Here is a 25,248-nt window from a genome sequence, read left to right as displayed (position 1 = left end):
GGCTTCTTTAAGAAGCTAGCTAAAGGTAGGTTAATTAAAAAAGCTTTCTCGTTTGTTTTGACGTTTTCTTGTTTTTGTTTTGTTTGTAGTTGTCCTGTGAGAGATTATAGGGCGTAGGTATATATATGGGCGGGGGGGGGGGGGGGGGGGAGGGGGGGGGGTTTGACTTGAAAGAGTAAACAACTTTGAATATTTTGACGCGCGCTCTAGCCTTATTTGGTACTCTATTATACGTTTTAAAGCTTCAAACACGTTAATTGTGTAATTAAGCATATTTATTTATGGGATCCGCTGAAATGGTCAGTACTCGATCCTACGCCTTTTGCATGGTTTTGTTAATCACAAAAATTAGTGGGTAAGCTCCTTTAGTACGGCGCTGTAATTGCGGCGATTAAAAATTAATTAATATCCACCTTAAGTCACTTTTATCACTTTTATAATTTCTTTGTCCATATACCTAGCTTTTCAATTTTTTTTTGTCTTTTTCTAAGATACTCGGATTATATATACAAGCTGGAAATTAATATTTTGGTAAATTAATTATAAGAAAATTTTACTCTTATTTCTTCTTATTATTATTTTTAATTGGAGAATAGATATATTAAAGGAAAATTCAAATTTGAGGTATTAGTACTAAATTGAGGATGATAAAATCTCTTTTAAGTGATACCGTCCCTAAAGGGTTAACCTTCCACCCATAGGTTTTAGTTTTAAATCAAAAAATAAATTTTGAGGCATTAGAAATTAAATATTAACTTATAAAAATTTAACAAAAAAAAAAAAAACAAAATAAAACAAAATCTTGCAAGACTAGGAAGAGAGAGATTTTTCTACAATTTTTTTTTTTAATAAAGTCACATCAAACTTTGATAGACACTTATCTGACTCTTGACAACATCATAGTAGGATTCATATTATAGACATATACTGGGCCTGGGGTCTCACGCTACCCTATCCTACAGGCTATATCTGACATCCTAAATCATGTTTTTCTTTTATAATACTTTCACAAGTATGTGTACGTCTTTAAAAGTTTTCATAGGTTAACTAGCTAGGGCATATATATATATATATATATATATATATATATATATATGATTTTTAAACAAACAAATTCACCAAAAGTTTCTCCACAAGATAAGCACTAAGCTCCAAAATCTTCAAATTTTTTGGGAGTGGCTAATCATATGAATATTAAATTATTGGATGATTATTTGATGGTTTGGTGAAAATATTAACGAATATAGATGTACGTCCTAGGTAACTTATGAAATTTTTTGAAAACAAATACTTGTCACTTGTGAAAGTATTATAAAAGGAAAATATACTTTAGCATATGCCCATTTTGGAATCGGGGCTTGACATTGGGTCATGTTTGGGCTTAATTTATATAGTTAGTATAAATAGGGCCAGCAAAACAGGTACTTGACAAGTACCTGTGATCTATGCATGCTTTTTTATAATAAGATTTTAGATTAGATGCATGAATTATCTAAAACCTTATTATAAAAAAATATATACATAGGATAAACGAGTACCTGTCAAATACTTGTTTTGCCAGCCATCACTATAAAGTGGTCCGTCCATGCATGGATCCATACTGAAAAAAAACGTTGCTACTTATCTTGCCTATTAAGCTATATGTACATATAAGAATGTGGTACGTATAAGGTGATGTATGTTAATTTACAGGGCGTTTTTTATAAATGCCTAAAAAGAAAAATTAAATAAATTTAGTGGCATATGTTAGCTAGAAAACGCCAAGAAAATTCCTGGCGCATGTTAATTTACAATGAGTCACACTTTGCAAAACAATGTAAAATTGTTTTTAATTCAATGACTTAATTAAGTAGCGGTTTTTTAGTAGTGACGCATTAATTAAAGCTTGTGATATTGGGAGGAAGAGTTGCTTAACTTTTATTTTTGTCATGAGTGGATAAGGGATATCATAAAATTAATAATTGAGTTCAATTATTTTAGTAGTGACCCAATGAGTGGATTAGGGCATGGATTGGACTTTCGAATATGGCAATTATCATACTTATTTGTATTATCTTCGATCTTGAGTTTCATTGATACCTTGGTGGAGTGGGCGAGACTCAGCTGTGGTCTTGAGGGTGCGCTTGTGGTTTCTGCCATCTAGGTCCCTCTTGAACAATCCCTTGTGATTTTGTGCTATTATGATCACATCCAAGTATAATAGTCACCATTTTGTCTCTCCCTCGAACCTTTTTGAATAGACAAATAAATAAATGTAGGCTGCAGCTCTAATTATATATATGATTTCGACAGTTATATAATATGATTTTTTTTAAGTGTCGTATATGTTTTTTTGTTGCATTAACTAGCTGATGCTTATGCTTTCGGTGGTTTGCATTTAAGTTAAGTCAAACAAGGTATTTCGGTGAGGATTAAACCCCAACCGACACTTATGCATGCATGTACATTGTAATGCCATGTTGGTTTAATTGTGACACATGTAGTCATGTCATGGCCTTCATCGTGAGTCTTGGCTCGTAGCTGGCGGTTGCTTTTCTAATTTCTACGTGGTAATAATGTTAAGTGGAATATCGAATATATATATATAAGGTTTAAGGGTTTAAGGAAAAAGAAAGTGAAATAAGTTTTGTTGTAACATTTTAGTGCAGCATTAATAGATAATTAACCCTAACTACCAACAATAAACGCGTCTTGTATATGTGTCGGCCACTTTCTATAAGTCTAATCATCATACTTGTACTCATCGTCTTGGTGGCGGCTATAAGTTTTATAAATTTCGTTTTTTTTTTTTTTTTTTTTGTCAAAGAGAGAGGATCCAATCGAGAAGGCTTTTTTCTTTTTCTGTTTTTTCCTTTTATTCGTTCTGTTGAGATTTGTTTTTAACGGTTAAATTAAAATAGCCAAAGTTGCAGCTAAGCAGCCAACCCGTTGTGATTTTTTTTTTTCAGATTTAGTCGTTTCTTAATTCTTATACCTTTTGTTTTAACAATTTGGTTTTTGAAGAATCCCTAAAAAGAGCATGCTAGGTATGTTTTATTTGCATGCTAGATGTGTCTTAAGAGATAAAGCTTCGTTGACATGTATATCAAGGTTAAAGAATTTTGAGTAAACAATGAAAGAGGGTAAAAATATCTAACACATTTTTTTTAGTGAACGTAGGGGTGGCAAGTGGCAATCTCGAAGATTACTATGTTTTATGTTATAATTTGTGTTGTATTTTATTCATTTATGTAATTTTTTTTTTTAATTTTTTTCATTTATTTGTAGTTTTATTTTTCTTATTTGTAATTCAATTTTTTTTTTCCCGAATTTGCTTGTTGTTAGAACAGATATTGTCAAGGGGGTCCCCGGGAACCGGGGACACTCCAATGCCAAAGTCAGAAAGTTTCTAAGAGGTATTGTGCTTCAGTGCACAATAATTCAATATTCTCAATAATATGTGTGAGAATATTTCATGATTCAAGATGTTTTAGTACCTTGTGTAAAGGGCCTATTTATAGGCTTGGGGAGCTGAAGTAGACTTGGACTAGATCCTCTTATTTGAATTGGTTTGAGAGTCCAGAGTTGAGATAGAACTCAACAACTATCATGTAGAGATAAACATTCAACAGATATCATGTCAAGATAATCTTGAGTAGTCATAAGTAAGATGTCTTTATTCCAATATTATCCTAATTGGAATATATCTGTCTATTTAATTAATAACCCTTGCTTATTAATTAATATCTTCGTGGGCCTATGCATGGCCATTGGGCCCAGAATTTGATGAGCTTGTAGTGTGAATTTATTCCCAACACTTGTGATTGCCCGAAATTACTTATTTGTTATCTTTTGAATCAAGTTTATGAGTTTTTCAAAAAAAAAAAAATATTATAAAGAAATATTAAGAAAAAAAACTAAACAAGCTCTAATTGAGCCGAGCTGCCCAATTAAGGCTCGAAAAGGCTTTTTAACCGAGCTTGGGCTTAAATCGGGCTCAAATCAGACTTTTCCAAAATGTTTAGTCTAGCTCAAGCTCAAGTTGAATCGAGCTTATTGGGTACCCAACTTGACTCGATATAGCGTTTTCAATGAGCTCAATCTCCACTCGTATAAAAGTCCTCTTAAACGAGCCAATCTTGAAATTCCAAAACTCAACACAACTCGACTCGTTTACAGTCCTAAATTCATGTATCCAAATACACATTAATCTACCACATAAGCAATTACACCAAAAAAGAGAGAGAGAGAGAGAGGTGAAGATCCACTCCATTGCCACCCTCAATACGACTCAACTCGTTTACAGTCTTAAACTCATGTATTCAGATACACATTAATCTACCACATAGGCAATTACACCAAAAAAAATAAAAAATAAAGAGAGGGAGGGAGAGAGAGGTGAAAATCCACTCCATTGCCACCCTCCAACTTTGGTTCCAACCCCTATAGACCCTCTACAGAGTTGGAGGGTGGTGGTGGAGTGGATCCCCCCGCCCCCCACGCTTTTCTTTTCTTTTTTTTTTTGTTTTTATTTTTTTGGCGTAATTGCTTGTATCTGAATACACTTGTCAAATTTTTATTGGTCTAATGTGGACAATATGACGTGTAACAAGTTTTCCATTAAAGAATGAACATAAATATAATGAAGAAACTTATTTGTCACTTGAGCAAAACTCAAGAATTTAATTGTAAAAATTAGAAACTCAATCCTTATATGTAACTCAACAACTTCTAGAAAATTGACCTTAAATTTATCTAAAATAAGTAAGTTTTAAATGGACAGAGCATCAGAGCCGCTTGTGAACATGCTCTACCTCAACTCGGAACCAGTTTACTTATTAAATGAACATAACTTGAACAAATCTCCATGCTCGTTTATTAAATGAGCCAAACTCTTATAAACTCGTTTAATTTTATTTTTATTAATGCTAACTTTGTAATGAGAACTTTTTAAGTATTTGAAAATATAAAAAAGAATTCTCTTCCTAATGTAATAAGTTAAACTTGAATTATTGTAATTGTGTCTTGTGTGTGTGTGTGTATATATATATAGTTTGATCAGCCTTCATCCCCGGTAGGAGGAGCATTGTGGAGAATATTGGGTTGGCCCAAGAAATTATAAAGAATTATCACAAAAATGAAGGGAAGCCGAGATGCACCATCAAAGTAGATCTGATGAGAAAAGCCTACAAATATTCAGTGGATTGGCATTTCTTGTTGCATTGTCTCTACAGCTTTGGATTTCTCTTAATGGTAGTTGTTGAGATAAAATAATTCTAGGATAACAAATGAAGCAGGAAAAATACCAAAATAGAAAAATAATAAATAGTTACATAAGACACCAAAATTTAAGTTGTTCGACTTAACAAGCGTACATTCACTTGATGAGACGATATAGGAGAAATTCATTAACAAAAAGATGAAGTACAAAGAGTAGTACAAACAAAACCATTCAAACACAAAAGTCTCAATACACTCAAGCTCACAAACACACAAAAGAGAAATATTCTCTAAATTCTCCTAGTGCCCTAACTTGTGAGAATACAAAATGAGAACACTCTCAAGCCTCTGTTTTTCTCTGAGTTCTCATATGGAGCTGCTGCCCATTCTCTCTAACCCACAAGCTGCAGCACTAATGAAAAGCTATATATAAAAGTAGGCCAAGGCAGCTGCAGCACTAATGAAAAGCTATATATAAAAGTAGGCCAAGGCTTCACGGTTAAAGAGTTAAGGAATTGAATTCTTCCTCTTGAAGAAAGATGCTGCCCTCTCACTTGGTGAATGGTCAAATCAGTATAACTCACATATATATATATATAAATGCTACCCGGTCAGGTTGAAGAACTTCACCATGAAGTAAACCTTTGAGAGAAACAAGTCCAAAGGTGTGGCTGCAGGAGAAAAGCCACAAAGTTGCAACCAAAATTAAATGGGGCTCACCATGACTTGTGAAATCAAGTCATCATCGAACAGTAGCCTTGTGGAATATTTCAAAGGGAGTAAAGGGTTGAGGCAGGAGATCCCCTTTGTGCATATTTGTTTGTCATCACCTGGGCTTCTATTTGTACTCCTAAGTTGGAAGGAGGGTTTGGTTTAAGGAGACTTGGATTCATGCTAACCCGATCAAAGGGCGGTGCTTTTGGTTGTTAAAAGTTCATCAAACTTCGGGTGCTCTTGGCATTGTGGTTTCAAAAACAAAGTGTGATTTTCAATCAAATTGCAAAAATTTGATTGTTTGAGATTACGTTTTAAAAAATTGCGGTGCGTTTTCAAATAATAGGTAAGGAGGTGTTTTTTAAAAACACAAAATTTTAAAGGCTAAAGTGCGATTTTAAAGGTTAAATCACGATTTTGTCAAACGCTTAACTATGTTTTTAAAAATCACGTTTTCAAATCGCACATTTTAAAAGCCGTTACTTTTAAATCACACCTTTTGAAATCGTTAGAAGAAAATATGAAACTGGAAGACTGCTTGACCATTTTTGAGGTACAAGGAAGGGGATGGAAGGCATATTTTCCTTTGGCTAGACTCTTGGCATCCGGATGGTATACTCTATGATGTATAGAATTGATGTGTTGCTATCTAGTGTCCTAAGGGTGCCTGCTAGATCTGAGAGGCTGATAGCTATCCAAAGTAAGCTGCTGGATGCGGAAATGGTCCAAAGGATACTCCTACTTACTTATAAGGGATTCTTCGGGTTTGTGAATTAAAAAAGTATGATTTGAAAATTTTATTTAAAAGACGCAGTTAAGTATTTGACAAAATTGTAATTTAGACTTTAAATTTGTGCGTTTTCAAAAAAGCATGAAAAATAGGTTTTTTGAGTTTTCAAATTGCAATTTTTTGAAAACGCAATCCTAAATGATCTATAAGTCAAATAAGTTCTCTTTCAAGGACATTTGGAATGCTATTAGAGTGCTTCATCCAAGAGAAGACTAGTATAAACTCGTATGGTTTTCTTTTGCCATCCCTAAGCACTATTTGTTCTTTATGGGGCTAAAGGAGCCTTTGCTAATAGAATATGCATTCCGCTAACCAAACGAACCATAAATGTCTTTTTTGTAGGACTTGTATTGAGTGTAGGAATCATTAGTCGGATACTGTGGCATGTTGTGATGTTAAAATGTCTCCAAACCCCCCTTCTGTTTGGCTGGGAGGAGATTCTTAGCAATGCTTTGAAGAAGTGGACAAGCAAAATTTTGAAGGCTTGGGGGTCCTATGTTTATGACCTATGGAGGTACAGAAGTGCTATTCCTTTTGGAAATAATCCTCTTTCTGAGGAAAGGATTTTGCAACAGATTTGCTGGGAGATTAGGTCCTGAATTGTGGGCAAAGGGCAGTTTAAATCTGCATATTTGTAGGGAATTGGATAGGATAGAAATTTCCTCCAAACCGGTGTGGAGAAAATATCCTCCAACCCATGTAAAATAGTGTCAAGTGTCTATAAACATTTAACAAACACATTAAATTTAGTCTAAATTAGTAAACTGATATTAATGAAGTTAAGAATTTAATGTGCCTTTTAATTGTTTATAGACACTTGGCATTATTTTACATGAGTTAGAATATATTTCCTCTATACTGATTTAAAGGAAATTTCTATCCAATTGGATATTGACTCTCATATTCTTCATTGGTTCTACTTTGTTGTGGCTGGCTGGGTCTACTGTGAGCTTAGTATGAAAACACTCTTTCTGTGCAGTTTTGGTTCTGATTTTGTTTTTTTAAAATATACAAATATTTGAAAAAAAGAAAAAAAAAAAAAAAGGTTTAATTTTTGTTCTTTAAGAAAAAATATAAAAAAAAATTTAAATTTCCCCATCCTATTATTTTTTTATTTTATTTTTGTTTTTTTATTAAAGGTATTTTCATCATTGGGAAAGACATTGACAATTTTTAATAATTACTAATTTGGAAAGACATTGTATCATGAAAGTTTGGGAGGAGAAAGTAGATTCATACTATAAGACAAACATATAGACTAGAGATTAGATTGTTTAGGGAGAATATTGTCAATTGGAAAAGAAAGTAGATTCATATTATATAGTAGTGATTTTTGGCACACTGGCGTGCTTGAACAGTAAGCACACCGGTGTTAAAATATTATTTTATTTTAATTTTTTACTGTTCAAATATTATTTTAATAATATTTTAACACTGGCATACTTGATCACTACTCCATATTATAAGACAAACATATAGACTAGAAATTAGATTGTTTAGGGAGAACATTGTCAAGTGGCAAAGAATGTAGATTCATACTATAAGACAAACATATAGACTAGAGATTAGATTGTTTAAGATTTGAATTGATTTATGCAGTTAACTCAAACAATAAAATATTAATAATAATACTAATTAACTAATAATTAAAATAAATTTACGAAAAAACAATTACCACATTTACTAGTATATATGTAACAAATAAGTTAATTGAGTAGCTTCAAGTTTGTTACAAAAATAAATAAATAAAATTTAAATAGATTATCTAGATGGTTTGGAGGAAATATCCTCAAACTCTTTTTTTTTTTGGACATGATCCTTAAACTCATTTAAAATAACGCCAAGTGTCTATAAACATTTAAAACGTTAGTATAAGTTAATAAACTGTTATTAATGACCTTAAGAATTTAATGTGCATTTTAAATGTTTATAAACACTTGGCGTTATTTTAAATGAGTTGGACGATATTTCCTCCAGACTAGTTTGGAGGAAATTTCGATTCATCTAGCTCAGCTTGTGATAAAAATATAATAAATAAATAAATTGAAGACAAAAACCCTAACTGAATCGCTCAATATTTTCTTGTTGAGTCTGTACCCTACTGAATCAATAATTAATTAAAAGAAATTAAAAAAAAAGAAGATAATTAATAGGGAAAACTTTACTTTGGCCCCCTGAACTTCCACTCGATTTTACAAACCCTCCCAGAACTTCCAAATCCCTCATTTTGGACCCCTAAACTTTCAATTACTCTCAATATGGACCCCTCCGTCAGATTTGAAACGTTACATGACATTTATATCACTGAATTTTGTATAAAATTTCAACTTCTAAAACGTTTTTTTATTTTAAAAAAAATGAAAATCACGGATATTTTGTTCTTTTTTTTTTGTATTTTTAACGGTTAAAATTAACAAAAGAATTCTAATTGAGAGTAATTAAAAGTTTATGGGTCTAAATTGAGAAATTTGAAAGTTCAAGGAGTTTATAAAATCAGGTGACAGTTCAGGAGGTTAAAGTGAAGTTTTTCCTAATTAATATAATAGAAAATGAATAATACTATACCTTTATCTCTAAAGATACCGTAACTTTTAAAATTAATATTTAATTTAAATTTTAAACATTTATTTAAATAAATAAATAAATAAAAGAAAATATTACTCTAAATAGAAGTCCCAGTACAAATCGGGGTCCACAAAGAAACATAGAGTCGGATCAAGGGCTGAGATTTTCTGAAAAAAAATTATAAAATCCGGTGGGACATAGGAAACCTAGAAGCGCAGGGAATCGAAGGGAAAGTAACACCAACATAGTCGCCTATATATTCACCGAAAACAAGAAATTGAAAAAGTGCCGAGACGCTTTCTAGAAAGCCTCAATTTTCTCGCCAGCCAAACACCCACCCCGCTGGCGAAACCCTCTTTCACACCCACCACGAATCTTGTGAACTTACCTCTAGCGTTTTCTCCACCATGGACTCCGAGGACGACACGTACTACTACAGCAGCGACGCCGATGAGATTCCGTCGGACTACTGCAACAGCGGCGAAGACGACGACAACATGGTCGCCGAGGACGATGAGGCCGATGGCCCTCGGAAACAAGAGCAAGACTTCGACGTCTTGAAGGAACCCGTTATACGGCGGCGTCAGGAGAAGGAGATCACCGAGGTATCCACCGTCCTGGCGATATCGAAAGCCGAGGCAACGGTACTGCTTCTCCACTACAACTGGAGGGCTTGTGAGGTCCAGGACGCGTGGTTTGCCGATGAAGAAGGGGTGAGAAAATCCGCCGGCTTGTTCGAGAAACCAGTCGTTGAGTTGCCGAAGAACAGGACTTCTTGCAGCATCTGCTTGGAAACCTGCTCTTTTCGGGTAATGAGATGGGCGTGTTGTGGGCATCCCTTTTGCAGCGAATGCTGGGGAAACTACATAAAATCATCCGTCCAGGACGGACCCGGCTGTCTGATGCTGACATGTCCCGCTCCGTCCTGCGGTGCTGCGGTGGGGCAGGATATGGTGGAGTCATTGGCATCGTCGTCGTCGGATAAACAGAGGTACTCACGTTACCTCATGAGGTCTTTTATCGAGAACAGTAAGAATATTAAGTGGTGTCCGGGGACGGATTGCGAGTATGCCGTGGAGTTTTCCGGTGGAGGCGGCGCCGGAGGCTATGATGTTTGCTGCCTTTGCTCTACCAGCTTTTGCTGGAAATGTTTGGAGGATGCTCACCGTCCGGTGGATTGCGAGACTGTGGCGAAGTGGGTGTTCAAGAATAGTTCTGAAGCAGAGAACGTGACATGGATACTTGCGAAAACGAAGCCATGTCCCAAGTGCATGCGACCCATTGAGAAGAACCATGGCTGCATGCACATGACGTGCGGCCGGCCCTGTAACTTCGAGTTCTGCTGGCTCTGCCTTGGCAACTGGAAGCATCATAATGCAGAAACAGGTGGATCCTATGATTGCAATACTTACAAGAATCGCGAAGAAGCGAAGGAGGCTGACGATTTAAGAGAGAGGGCCAAGAAATCTCTGGACAGGTATAATCATTACTATGAAAGATGGGCAGGCAATGAGGTCTCAAGGAAACAAGCACTCAAAACTTTTCATGAAACGCAAACAGAGTACATGAAGACATTTGGCGAGTTGCAGGCGGAAACAGAGCCTCAGCTCCAGTTCATTACACAGGCATGGCTGCAGATAATCGAATGCAGGCGGGTGCTCAAGTGGACCTATGCATATGGGTACTACCTACCGGAGCATGAGAAAACCAAGAAGCAATTCTTTGAGTACTTGCAAGGAGAGGCGGAGTCTGGTTTGGAAAAGCTTCACCATTGCGCAGAGAAGGATATTCATGACTTCCTGGAAGAAAAGTGCTCACCTGAAAAAATCAACAACTTCCGTGCAAAGCTTACTGATAGGACCAAATCGACGAGGAACTATTTTGAGAATCTGGTTAAGGCGTTGGAGAATGGCCTGGAAGATGTCTCCTCTCAGGAGGATTGCAGCAACACGAGGAGAAGAAGGAAGGCGCAAAGAGCGGATTGAGGAAATCTGTCAAACAGATGCGTCGTCAAGATGACAATAATACTCAGCAAAACTTTATTTCTGTGAAGAATGTTGCAATTCCATAATCAAACATAACACTAGGAAATTTATGCAGAGTTTTTCTGTGCACAGGAATTGGCACCGATGAGTTTGGATTTTGATGTAATTGTTATTATTAATATTTGAAATTATGATTTGGTGGATATTTGTGGGAGAAGTAGTTTCTTTTTCCTTTTCTCAATCTTATATAAACAAAATAATAGTGCTATTTGATTTTGACAGAACTCAAATAAAAGTGACTTGCAAATAGAATTACCTGCTTCAAATAACGCTGATATCAACAAACTTGTCATTGTTTGCTGTGCATACAACATTTGATTGGCTCAAAACCTCAATTTGATTAATCATTGCAATGTTGGGAGCAAACACAAACGCAATATCTTGTCTTAAGAGGAAGTTCTCGCAACAATGGCACACAATTTGGTTGATCAAGGAGGAGGAGGAGGTATGCTGCCCTAATTCCATAAATAACTTTGCTGCCATTGCTGTAACAATATAGTTCATCCATTTTTCCTACAGCAGAGTTGAAACATACATTTGGACAAGATCAGAAATATGTTTTGGAGATTTCTGCAGAAAAGATGTAATAAGAAAAAGGAAAGAAAATTCTTCCCCCATCATTATTTTTGCAGCATAAATACCATTTCATAGTTTACAGAAAATCCAAGAAAAAAGAAAAAGAATTTGGAATGCCTATAGATTTTTTTCATGTGAAATGAGATTACAAGTAAAAATCTGACTTTTACCGGATATGCAACCCTGCCCTGTTGTTCATGTATGGCATTTCATGCCCTCGCACCCCAAAATATCGAATTAAAAGTTGACTTGTCTGGTCTCAGCTGTTAACTAGCTTTCCAACTAATCTCTCTCTCTCTGCTTTCTGTTTTTCTTTTTTCCTTTTCTTTAAGGAGTTATGCCTGGAACCTGAGGGATGCGTGGCTTGGGCTTCTTTGTTTTCTCCACCAATACAGCTTGAGTGGTTAGAACTATCCCTGCAACTGACACTGCACTTTGAAGTGCACATCTCGAAACCCGGCAAGGATCGGCAACTCCAGCACTGAGAAGATCTTCATACCTGCATGTCATTGCATTGTACCCAATTCGCCATTCACAGGTTCTAGTCTTCTCTACAACAACGTCTCCGTCGACTCCCGCATTGGTAGCAATTGATTTTGCAGGTGCAAGAAGTGCCTGCAATTAAACATCATAAATAGTTATACAATCATAAAAGTAAATGTCAAGGGCAGACCTTAGATGGAGGACAGTATTTTTTCTTTCACTGTCCCTTGCAATACTGCTAATTGGTCACAGCATAACTAGTGCCAGTTGTAGGTGACACATGTAGAATTAAATCTTATGCTCGCAATTCATGTCAGGCAATCTCTGCTCTAGGCCCTGTCCAATTTATGTATCATGGTACCAACCATCTTTAAGAACATCTTAATTAATTAGTCCTTCCAAAGCAAATTATCAGTATGGTGATGAGGGATCTTGTCCATTATAATATATAAGAAAAAACTTATTGTTATTACATCATAGATCTCTAAACCATTGACTCAATGAGTCTAATGCCTAAATTTACATGTTTGTAAAAAGGTCAGTCAAACTCAATCAAATGGGCCTGACGATGGATCTGCTCGAAAGCATCTTAAGCACCAATTCATTCTCAAGGCAACTCACATATCATGACTGGTGATTTGGTGCAATGACGACAACAAAAGTAGTCAGAAAAGGCCCCTCAGAAACATATCTTTTTATTTAATTTCCCTTACGTATTCCAAGAATGTGTCTCCAGATTCAAGGAAGAAAATTATGCCAGAATAAGATACTACATGAAAGCCAACTTAGGAAGTTCCTGATCAAATGCTTGTGATCAGACCTTTGAATAAGAAGAGAAGACAAATCTGCCAACAAAAGATTAAACAAATAGACACCAGACCTTTGCCACAATATCAGCACCAATCTGCTCATCTAGATCTTCCATTGAATTCTTTATGGTGGGAATCAATTCTGAGAGGTGTACATATGTGGAACCACCACCAGGCACTATCCCTTCATCCATGGCAGCAAATGTGGCATTCTTTGCATCTTCAACTCTGAGTTTCCGATCTTCAAGCTCCACCTCAGTGTGTCCTCCTACCTGATCCCACTCACTTTGCTTAACAGAGTAAACATAACAATAGGTAAAAGTGGTAAAACAATTATGACTAGAAGTTCTGAATATCTGTCATGATCAAAATGACCATAATGAATTTCTGAAAGTGTACATGTAGATAGGATTCTTCATCCTACATATCTTTCAAGTTTCCTATCTGCCACAATTCTGTTCCACTAAACTTCTTCAAACTGGTGGAAATGTGCAGTAAGGCCAATACGCCTATTCCTATGACACATCTCTGTTGGCTAAAAGCTGGCCACAATGTATTAGAAAACGAGTAAAATTAGTATGTAAGAATTTTTTTTAATTGACAGATTATCTACTTGCCATCTGCTTCTCAATTTATGTTTCATTAAAATTAAATTGCATGTCTGTCTATGTGTGCACATATTATGCTTCCTATTATATAATGAAATTCAAATGCCTATGGTTTACAGAGAGTGCAAAGCATTTATCTTACCCCTGAATTAAGGTATTATATTTGTAAACAAATCCAAGACCCTACAATTTTTCCAAATATAATACCCTATTGTAAAAAAGAAGTGGCATTTCAAGTCATAATCAAAATTTCTTATTCCTTTTAGGACAGTGCTTTGGAAACTGTCTCAATTTTGTTAAGTTTTGAAACTAACATCAAAGCCAATCATCTTTTATAGGCCACAGAAATAATGAAGCCACCATCCAGGAAGAAGATACCTCTTATACTAGGTCTCTTTAAAATAATATTTAGAAAGAGCACTTTTTGCAGACCTTAATCACAGCGACACCACCAGAGAGTTTAGCAATTCTTTCCGAGAGCTTTCTCGACAAGTATGCATTATCTGTTTCAGCTAGATCCTTCTTGATCTGCAAAATTCTTGCCTGAATTTCAGCTTTTGTAGTAGGGTCCGCAACTATGGTTGTTGAATTACTTGTTACGGTTACTTTTCGTGCAATGCCAAGCTGATCTGATGTTGCACCGTCAAGCATCAAACCCAAATCTCCAGAGAGAAAATCAGCACCTAAAGATGTTAATACTACATCAATGAGAAATTGGAGATGAAATATAATCTCTTCATGGAGAAATATTTTTTTTTATAAATAATTAATTCATTGAAAAGCACAGAGGGGCGCAACCCTACGACAAGTGCAATATGGTCTCCCATAGGACAATAATGCTTATATTTCCAGTGTTAAACAAGGGTTGCCCAGGGGAATTTGTATTAACATAGAGAGAGAGAGAGAGAGAGAGGTTGTAGTTTATGTGAAATATGTGAAATATGTGATAGATGTATTGTCCCTATGAATGTTTTAAAAATGTGGAGTCGGTGGATCACTTTCTTCTCCATTGTAATGTGGCTTCTGCCATTTGGAGTGCTTTTTTTAGTCGTTTTGGGTTGTCCTGGGTTATGGCTAGTAGTGTTGTTGATCTGCTCAACTGTTGGTGGTCCTTTGGCAGGCCTAGGAGTGTTGTAGTGTGAAAAATGGTGCCTACGTGTCTCTTCTGGTATGTATGAAAGGAAAATGACTGATAAGTGCTTTGAGGACAAAGTGAAGACGTTGGGGGGAATTTTATCTTTGTTCTATGAAACTTTGCATTTATCGACGGCGGCATTTGTGTCTCCTCTATCGATTAGTTTTAGTGATTTCCTTGTTCGTTTTGCCCCTGCTAGTTAGATGGCTTCTTTTGTATACTCCCAATATACTTAGGGGCGCCTTACGCTTTTTTATGAGATTGTTTCATGACTTATGAAAAAAAAAAAAGTGTGTTTTTAGAATGTTGCAGCAAACCATAGAATTAGGTGGACCAATATTTTGTGCTTCGTTCCTTGCATCATTCTCCCCTGGTTGGAGAAAACTTGACCTGTAGTTTTGAAATGTTGAATGGTTGAAAACATATGCTCAAAAACTTTTGGATCCAAGTCTTGAAAAGGGATTTTTTTTTATACTTTTTTTTTTTTCCCTTTTTGCTCCTATGTTGCAAAGTGACTACAAGTAACTAAACAATCCTCACAACACGTGTTCAACTAATAAAACATCCACAACCATTCTCCTGGAACTGGTGTTGTTGGGAGGGATGGTGCAAGGGTGTGGCACAGGGGAGGGAGCAGCATGGCCGAGTGCGATTCCCTGTTGCAGAGGCAAGGTGGGTGTTGGTGGCACTACAAGGTCGTCGTTCTGGTGATATGGTGGTCAACGTCTGCCTCACACCCGAGCAGGAGGCTGAAAAAGAGCCTGTCCAGGCTGCAGGCTGAAGGAAGGCCAACATATCAAGGCATGGACGCTGCTCTACGAGGGGCTTGCATTTGGGAACCAAGGAGTCGTTGAGTACGTTGGCTGTTGATGTGTTCATTTCAGTGCTTTTGTGGTGCTGTGAGTCAATGGCTGGGCGCGATGATGCGTAGGACAGGAAAGAAAGAGTAATGCCAACATGGGTTTGTCAAGAGGTCGGGAATTTGGTTTTTTTTTTTTTTTTGTGATACCGGTGGTTGGGTGACGGGGAGGGTTCCGGTGTAGATGAGGTTGTTGTGATGGATGATGTGGTGGGTGTTTGGGTATTTTGGGTTGGGTGTTTGGACTGCAGAGACACTGGGATGGAAATGGGAGATGGAGACACTGGGTTTCGGTGGTCTGGTTATGAGGGGCTTGTGCAGGATGTCTGCGATGTCTTCTGTGGTTGACGAAGAAGGCCAGAAGGGTGTGCAAGGGTGCAGCTGGCTTGGGGAGTAGAGGATCATACGACTGTTGATAGAAAAAACAATCGCAGAAAGCACTGATACCAAAACTGATGCCGGACAAACAATAATCGCAATATATATAGTGAAATTAGGACAAAGAGAGAAGAAAGAAGCTAAAAGGGGAGAGATAAAGAAGAGAAAGACAAAGCTAGAAAGAGAGAAGAAGCTATGGCAGAGAGAGAAGAATCAATTCTACATTTTTTTTATTCCATCACATCTGCCTCCATTGGAATACAAATCTTACTTAAATAGACTCACAACTAAACCCTAGAGCAACACTCATTTATTAACTTACCGACATAATCTAGAGCAACACCTATTTATTAAATCATAAAAACGCCCTTGACTCTTGAAATTAAATACTAATAATCCCATTAATTAATATAACCTATATAAAACTAGGTGGACCAATATTTCGTGATTAGTCCCTTGTACAACTTAACATAATCTTTATATATGAATTCTAGAATTTCATTAAAGTTAAAAAAAAAAAATGGAAGCTTAAGAATTCAGTTGTAATTAACACTACCATAACTAACACTAAGGCTCTTGATATGATCCTAAGGCCAGAAATTAGGAAACTGAAAATGTGAATTAATATCTGGGCTCCTATGTGAACTATATCATCAGTTTAAAACTTACAGAGTTTACAATCATGCTAGCATGAAGTTGAACTACATCACAAACTAACAAATTAAAGTTTCATGATATGAGCAAGGTTCTCGATGTGACAGTTGGGGGGGACGCAAACTAGGAAAGCAAAAATATCAATAACTATCTCAGCTGCTATCTTAATTATGTCATCATTCTACAATTTACACATCTTAAGAACATGCTAGCATGAAATTGAACTGCGTCACCAAACCAACAAATAAAGAAATTAGTGAATGAGAACCAGGTCCATTATAGTTTCTTGACATCAAAGCAGCCTTTGATTCGGACTAATACAATTACTCATTGTTGAGATATGCCATGGAAAAATCAAACTACCAAGCAAACAAAGTTTGGCATGCAGTACATAAGCTGACCTGTCATTAGGGCAATATCTTGCAACAGAGCTTTCTTTCCTTCTCCAACTCCTGGGCATTTGACAACAGCAACATTCAGTAGACCTTGCATTTTGTTCACCACTAGTGTTTCCAGTACTTGCCTGGAGATATCCTCTGCAATGATTAGCAGTGGGACACTCAGTTGCGTAGTCTTTTCCAGTAAAGGAACAAGTTCTTTGACATTTGAAATCTTCTGATCAGTTACTAGAACCTTAGCATTGTCAAACTCCACTACAGATTTGTTCTGGTCTGTAATGAAGTGGGGTGACATGTAACCTTTGTCAATCTGTATATAGAAGAAGAAAAAAAAAAAAGGAATCAGAGATCAAGTTTAAACAATCCAACAATGGGCTACTAAGAGCAAAAGGCTTACACGGCAAACATGCAGACCATCACCCAAAATCAATTGACATGTTTGCAGTTAGAATATCCTAACCATGGGACATGCAGGTTCGTTTGGCAAATCGATTTCGGTTGTTGTTCTGAAAACTATTTTCAAGAACATTAATAAAAAATAAAATAAAAAACAATTTTCTGCTTTTTTTTTTTACTGAAAAAGTGTTTGGCAAACTATTTCCGATAACATTTTCTGAAACCAATTTCTAAAAATTTACAACAACCCCATTTCACCAATACCAAAAAATAAGCTTAATATGATACCCAAAACCAATCAAAATGGTATATATATATATATATATATCTGTGTGTGTGTGTGTGAAAAATACACTTTACCCTCCAAAGTTTGGGACAATTTTCAATTCGACCTTTAATGTTTCAATTTTTGCAATGCACCCCCCAAACTTGCAAATTTTTTTCAATTTGACCAATGTTATCCCAAAATTCTCCTATTGCCCCTAATTTTTTTTTTTTTTTTTATAAAATTTTTTTTTTAAAAAAAAAAAAATCGGGGTGGCTTTGGCCATTTGGCCATTTTTGCACTAATTTAAAAAAAAAAAAATAAGGGCAATATAGGAATTTTGGGATAACATTGGTCGAATTGAAAAAAAATTGCAAGTTTGGGGGGTTATATTGCAAAAATTGAAACATTGGAGATCGAATTGAAAATCATCCCAAACTTTGGGGGGTAAAGTGTAATTTTCCTTATATATATATATACACTAGAATGGAAACCAGCAAAACATATAAGAGAAAGAAGAGAAATATAAATTATTATGGAAGTGAAGCAAGTAGGGCTGTAAATGAACATAACTACTCATGAACATACTTGGGCTCGACTCGACTCATATATATTTATTAATATGTATATATATTAAGGAGAAAATATATTTTACCCTTCGTGAACTATCCACAAATTTGCACTTTGACCTCAAATGTTTAAAAAATGACAATTGACCCCCCCCCCCCAAAACTTCCAAATTGTAACAGTTCGACCATTCTGACTTCTTTTTTTTTTCCCCAAAATGCCCTCATCCCAAGTTAAAAAAATAAAAATTAAGGGGTGGCTTCAGCCACCCCTAGGCCCAACTGGGGTGGCCGGTCACCCCAGACCGGACACCCCTTAATTTTTTATTTATTTATTTTTATTAACTTGGGATGGGGGCATTTTGCTACAATGCTTTAAGTTATAATTTATAAGTATATTAAATAATGGGTTAATAACTTTTTTGGTATCTGGGTTTTAATGTTTTTATTTTTTTTCCCCCCTAGATTTTAAAAAAGACAAATCTAGTACCTTAAATTTTGAAAAAGACCAAATCACCACTTCCATTAATTTTCGTTCATCTCAATTAACGGCGGCCACCCCCAGTTTGACCTTAGGCTAGTCTGGGGGTGGTAGAACCACCCCCTTTGGCCAAGGGGGTGGTTCGGCCACCCCCAAGGGCAAAAAAAGGGTGGCTGAAACCACCCCCAAGGCCCTTGGGGGTGGCTCGGCCACACCTTTAGGCAATGGGGGTGGCTCCTACGGCCCCTCTACGGGTGGCAGAACCACCCCCAAGGCCAAAGGGATGGACAGAAATTAACGGAGTTGGTGATTCGGTCTTTTTCAAAATCTGAGGTATTAGATTTGTCTTTTTTAAAACCTAGGGGCAGAAAAAAAAAAAACATTATAACCCAAGTACCAAAAAAGTTATTAACCCTTAAATAATTTATGGTATATGTTATATAATATTATCATTTATGTCATAAGCATACTAATATCTATATAAGTATATAAATTTTAAATATAATGTATTATATATGTATATATGTATAAGAATATAATATATAATTATATGTATAACAAGATGTATAATATTTCTCTCAACGTAGGAAGAAAAACAAAGAAGACTAAATGAAAACACCGAAAACTGTTTTCAGAAACATGTATAAGTTGTTTCCAGATTTTAGTTTTTTTGTGTTTCATTTTCACTTGTTTTGGTTTTTAAAACGGTTCGCCAAATGCACATCAATAATACAGAAACGCGATTTACTGTTTTGGAGACAGAAAAACTGTTTCCAAAACAGCTACCAAACAAGTCGGGGAAAAAAAGAAAAAGTGTGACCTAATCAACCTTTTAGTCCTACATATAGCTTGCATTATTAACAATATATGTTCAAACTAATAGTAAAACTGTAAAATTAAGAACCTGAATTATGGTTCAATTTTCTCCCTCTTGTATTAAATTTCCATATTCATGCCAATTAATTTAATTTTTTTCCCCAAAATTTAAAGATTTTGGTCACACTTTACCATGAGAAAAATTGATGTTGAACTAAAACTTGAAACATAGCCATTCTTTAATGCGCATTATCATCAGATCCTTGTTAGAGATTGTTAACAATCACTGTAATTCAAAATTATCTTAATTTACCTTCATTCCTTCTTCAATTATCACAAAGGTCTCAGATGATGTGGATGACTCAATAGAGATTATTCCATCACGGCCAATCTTTCCTATAGCTTCAGCAATTAAGTTCCCAATAAACTCATCATTTCCAGCAGAAATTGAGGCCACAGCTGCAAAATGGAAAAGTTAAACATGTGCTTGGGACCCCATGCATTTTACTAATGAACTGCAAAGAGAAGAAACACCTTTAATATCATCCCTTCCTTTTACAGGCACACTTTTCTTCTTCAAGACCTTCACCAATTCTTTTACAGTCTTATCCATCCCCTTCCTCAAAGAGATTGGGTTAGCACCAAAAGCAACTGCCAATGCCCCAGATTTGATCATTGCTCGAGCCAAAACAATTGCAGTAGTTGTACCATCACCAGCCAAATCATTCATTTTACTTGCAACCTGCAAGTAGAATGTGAAGATTTACATATCTATTATTACTTAATGTCCCAAAAAGCACTAGTACAAGATTAAGAGCATGTTTGAGATTTGCGTTAGAAAGCTTAAAAGTACTTTTAGTACCTAAAAAGTTGTGCCAAACAAAAAACTGATTTGTTTGGTAAAAATTTTCAAAAATACTTCTTTGACTTTTTTACTCTAAAGAGCGCCAAAACGCACTTTTGGGAAATACTTAAAAATAAAGCTTTTTCAAAAAGTTCTATTTGGCTTTAAAAGCTCTATTTCTCAATGCAATCTCAAGCATGCTCTAAGGGATAGAATTATCTAGCATTCATGAATGACCTCTTGGATTAGCATTGCTCCTGCATTCTCAACTGCATCTGAAAGCTCTATGGATCGAGCAATTGTAACACCATCATTTATTACCTTTAGTGTATCAGACTCAAAAAGAACAACATTACGTCCTGCATGATTTCACTTAAAACAAATCAATACCTCATATCAAATTAGCAGCATGAAAACTAATAATTTGATCAAAAGTATTATATTCTTTTTGAACTATTTCAAGATGCGGTAATATCAAGCATCTTACAGCTTTGATAGCGTCAGAAAAGGTACAAAGGATTGGGCTGGCCTTAAGGGAACCTCACAGGCTTACTTTCTAAATTTTTTTGGTTCACAAAAGACAAATCATGAAGCCTTGAGGATGCCTACTGCTATGAGAGATGTTAAAACACAGAAACCACAGATACAAGCACATAAGCAGAATAAAAAATTGGAACAATCAACTGTTTGTTTGAATTTTGAGCTTCTTATATATGGTTATATAAGTTATTGTTTCCCAAATATATATATATATATATATATATATATATATATATATATATATATATATATTCCTTGGTACAAACTAATGAGGATCACTAGCCTTGAATGTGTTTTTTATTTATAAGTAATTGGACTCAAGGAGAGAGAGAATGTGAGATTCAAACTAGTGACCTCTGCTTCTTGAGGTGTAATCCCCAGATGATTGAGCTACCCCTTAAGGTCTTAAATGTTACTAGTAAATGGCAAAACTTACAAATTAGTTGCAGTAATTTTCTTATTGTTCTGGGTTAAAAAGCAGGGTATCATCCAAAAGACGGATCCTTGAAGCTGTCCAGTTTGAAAATTAACCTCACGAAGTCAGAATTGGTTCTTTTGAGTAATGTTAATAATGTTGATGGTCTGGCCAATAATCTGGGTTGCACGATGTCTTCTTTGCCTATGAAGTATCTTGGCCTTCCTTTGGGAGCTCCTTTTAAGGTCAAGGCTATTTGGGATGGTGTTATTGAAAATTTTGAGCATCATTAAAGCGGTTGGAAGAGGATGTACTTGTCTAAAGGTAGAAGTTTACCTTAATAAAGAGCATATTGTCCAATTTCCCCACATATTTCTTGTCTCTTTCTCCCATTTCTTATGCGGTGGGTTGGGTGATAACTGATAAGTTCAAAATTCATCTGGTAAGCTGGTCAAGGTTTACTCTCTGGTCAGTGAGAGAGGGTTGTGAATCCAAAACTTTAGTATTTTTAATCATACTCTTTTGGGGAAATGACTTTGGCGCTATGTGCATGCGAGAGAAGCTTTGTGGAGAGTTGTAATGGATTCTAAATATGATAGCTTGTGGGGCGGGTGATGTTCCAATAAGGTTCATGGGCCATATGGGGTGAGTTTGGGGAAATATATCATGAGGGGTTGGAAGCAATTTTCTAGTCATACTAGCTTTGAGTTGGGAGATGGCTCCAAAATTAGATTATGGCATGACAAATGGTATGGGAATCAGGTCCTTCAGGATATTTTCCCGGATTTGTATAGTATGCTTGAGTGAAGAATGTTTTCATGGAAAACTACTTGGAGTTATCCAATGATACCATAAGTGGAATGTAAGCTTTATCAAAGATGCTCCTAATTGGGAGGTGGATGTCTTTGCTTCATTTTTAACTTGTTGTACTCTTTTAGATTGATATAGGAAGGCGAAGACAAGCTCCGTTGGGTTCCCTTCAAACGGGGGAAGTTTGACATTAGATCATTCTATAACATCCTTGTACCTCATGATAGCAGCCCCTTCCCTTGTAAGAGTATTTGGCAGAATAAGCCCTCTTGAGAGCCACATGGTTTTCTTTGATAAGCTCTCTAGCCTCATAATTGATAAAGTCAAATCACTGGCTGGCCCACTTCACTCAAATAGATGAATTCCATTCAATGTGCAGCTGCATCTAAGAAACATCCATTGACAATATGGAACTGTGAGTCTCCAGCATGTTTCTCATCATCATTACTTACTAGATGAACAAACAAATTAAAATTTTGCACACTATCACCCAATTAACAATCATCTTATTGAAATTGCTTCTACACATTGCAAGTGACATAGCATGCATTACCAACAAGGTATTTTGATCTTATAGGCTTGAAAATTAACTACCTGCCACAATCCCACTTACTACTCTTTTTCCTTTCATAACTATATATCAGGAAGAACTAACCACAAGTTACATCAAACAATTCCTGATTAATGATTCAACTTCTTCTCTGTTCTCTATTCGTACCATAAAGAGACGGTATATAATGGTAGCAAACTAAAAGGTTTAAAAGTAAGTAAATAAATAAAGAAACAAACAAACAGAAACGAGAAATGCAAAATACTCAGATACACAAAGATAAAAAAGATGAAGAGAGAAATACCTCTTGGTCCTAAGGTGATAGAAACAGCATCAGCTAGCTTATCAATCCCAGCTTGCAAGGCCTCCCTGCATTCCTTACCAAAAGATACCCTCTTGGCGCCTGCTCTGACCACAGATTTCCTCACAATCTGTGGATTTCTCCATAACCCAAATACTCTTTGGTTCCCAAAAAGATTCTTCTGCAGCAGTACCCATTAGTTCAAAACCAAAAATATAATACCCATTAGTTCAAAATCAACAAATACAATGCCCGTCAGTTCGAAACCAAAATAAACACACATTCAGAGACTTACAGGAAAGAGAGGTTTTTGAGAGAAGAGTGAAGGAGAAGAGAAGGAAACAGACATTTCTCTATTAGTCGAAGAAATGGTTTTTTGGGTTTTGGAGGACGCAGTGGTTCTGAACGTTGAGGATTTCAAAAGGTTTTGAGGGTTTTTGTGAGAACCCACTCGGACGAGTCAAGTTGAGTCACGAGCTAGCTGCCAAGCCGACGGGCGGGTCAGGCTTAAAGTTTAAGCCCGATCAACTGTTTGGGCCAAGCTCAAACTGGGCCTTGCCAGTATGGATCATTTATTGGATCAAAACCTGAAAATAGATCTGTAACTATAAAATAAAAATAGACGACTTCCAATTTTTCTCAAACTAGTTAAGTAATATATATATATATATATATATATATATATATATATATATATATTATACTTATTTTTGTGATGAATGGTAAAGTAGATATAGTGCAAAACCAATTTATATTTTTATCAGAAATTTAAAAATAAAAATAAAAATCTATTGCGTGATGAAAAGAAACATCCAATTTGTACTTTTCCTTTTGTTTATTTTATAAAGGACTCCCAAATTATTAAATGATTTTAGTTGCTATTAAGCCTTATAATTTCATGTAAAACAAAACATAATATAAAGAAAGAACCTTATTCTTATCTTGTATGTAAAAATAAATAAATAAATAAAAAATAAAAAACTTATTAGAAAAGACTACAAAATTTATTTTATATTAACTATTAAGTATTGTTTGAGTTCAATCTATATAATTTTTCTTTCTTAGATTTCGTTGGTTGTGAAGGCCCATAGTATTGTTACTAGGCTTTCTTTGTATCCCCTATGACGGGCCTCAGTACCCTTTTCTCTTCTATAAATCTTGTTTTCAAAAAATTATAAAATAAAATAAAATAAAAAACATAGAGCTTTCGGAGTGAAATCTAAATTAGGACACAAAAATCCGGACTCCCAAACCGCCTCTTTGGAGGCCCTATCTGCCTCTCCGGAGGCCTTATCTAACGCCCTTGGCGTTTTATCTTAATCCAATAATTGCATCGCCCCTTCCTTCAACGTTAATGTCTAATCACCGCCTTCACCATGCACTCTCAACCTCAAATTTGCAACTTTCTTGAAATCTTGAAATTTGATTTTTTTTGAAATCAGATATATGCATTTTAGGAAGCCTCTGTCGTACATGTGCCACTCCACCTCGTTCCTGGGAGTCTCCACCACCGTCTGCCACAAACCTCGTCCTCAACCAACCTCCTCTCATCGGAGCATGTTACGAGTAGATCTCACTCGCAGGCGTGTGCGTCCCACACGCTGTTGTGTATTTGCTGGTCTCTTTGACTCAGTCCCTGCTTCTGGACATTCCCACACACTGGTTATCAATAGCTTCCTTGCAACCTTCATTTGCCCTTCGATCCTTCAATCCTGTTGTTTATTGTATTTCTTTTTATTATTTTGTTGTTTTCTCATAGTTTGTTATGGGTTTTGTGTCTTCTTTTTGCTGTTTTGATTTATGTGTTGTTCTTTTCCCTGTATATTCGAGTCCCTGCCACATTTGGTTCTTGTGAGGTTTGGGGAAGTTTGTGGAACTTTTTTAGTTCTGCGCTCCTCTCTTGCCCTTTTGGTTATGCCTACCTTCGTTGACACACCATGTATCACTGCCTTTTTTGGTGGTCCACTTTCTTGGTCTTCGTACCAAGAAATTATAGGTCCGCATCATTTATTTGATGCAGTGTCTTTTAATTTTTGTTTACCTATTATGTT

The 25,248-nt window shown here is 35.8% G+C and overlaps 1 protein-coding gene and 1 pseudogene across 3 annotated transcripts; one reads left to right on the top strand and one right to left on the bottom strand.

The window, feature by feature from the left end:
• Window positions 1-9,365: 9,365 nt before the first annotated feature.
• On the top strand, window positions 9,366-11,470 carry LOC132170222 (putative E3 ubiquitin-protein ligase ARI5 pseudogene; annotated as a pseudogene).
• Window positions 11,172-23,597, bottom strand: CPN60ALPHA2 (TCP-1/cpn60 chaperonin family protein). 3 transcript variants are annotated; one of them, XM_059581117.2, is made up of 11 exons: window positions 23,493-23,597; window positions 23,201-23,378; window positions 20,819-20,940; window positions 20,272-20,479; window positions 20,051-20,196; window positions 17,217-17,523; window positions 14,222-14,472; window positions 13,253-13,453; window positions 12,060-12,504; window positions 11,570-11,826; window positions 11,172-11,259 (listed from the first exon to the last, which is right to left on the bottom strand). In XM_059581117.2, the coding sequence occupies exons 1-9, from the start codon at window positions 23,544-23,546 to the stop codon at window positions 12,217-12,219; spliced, it is 1,755 nt and encodes a 584-aa protein (XP_059437100.2). In that variant the 5' UTR covers window positions 23,547-23,597; the 3' UTR covers window positions 11,172-11,259; window positions 11,570-11,826; window positions 12,060-12,216. The 3 variants fall into 3 exon arrangements, with proteins under 3 accessions (XP_059437100.2, XP_059437101.2, XP_059437102.2); XM_059581118.2 differs by having other exon boundaries at window positions 23,201-23,375; XM_059581119.2 differs by lacking the exon at window positions 23,493-23,597 and adding an exon at window positions 22,564-22,731 and having other exon boundaries at window positions 23,201-23,289.
• Window positions 23,598-25,248: the final 1,651 nt, after the last annotated feature.

Source organism: Corylus avellana, chromosome 1, assembly GCF_965113065.1.
Source record: "Corylus avellana chromosome 1, dhCorAvel1.hap1.2, whole genome shotgun sequence".
In the NCBI taxonomy this organism is placed as follows: domain Eukaryota; kingdom Viridiplantae; phylum Streptophyta; class Magnoliopsida; order Fagales; family Betulaceae; genus Corylus; species Corylus avellana.
The sequence above is the reverse complement of the archived record's forward strand: the minus strand, read 5'-3'. Positions and strand labels throughout refer to the sequence as shown.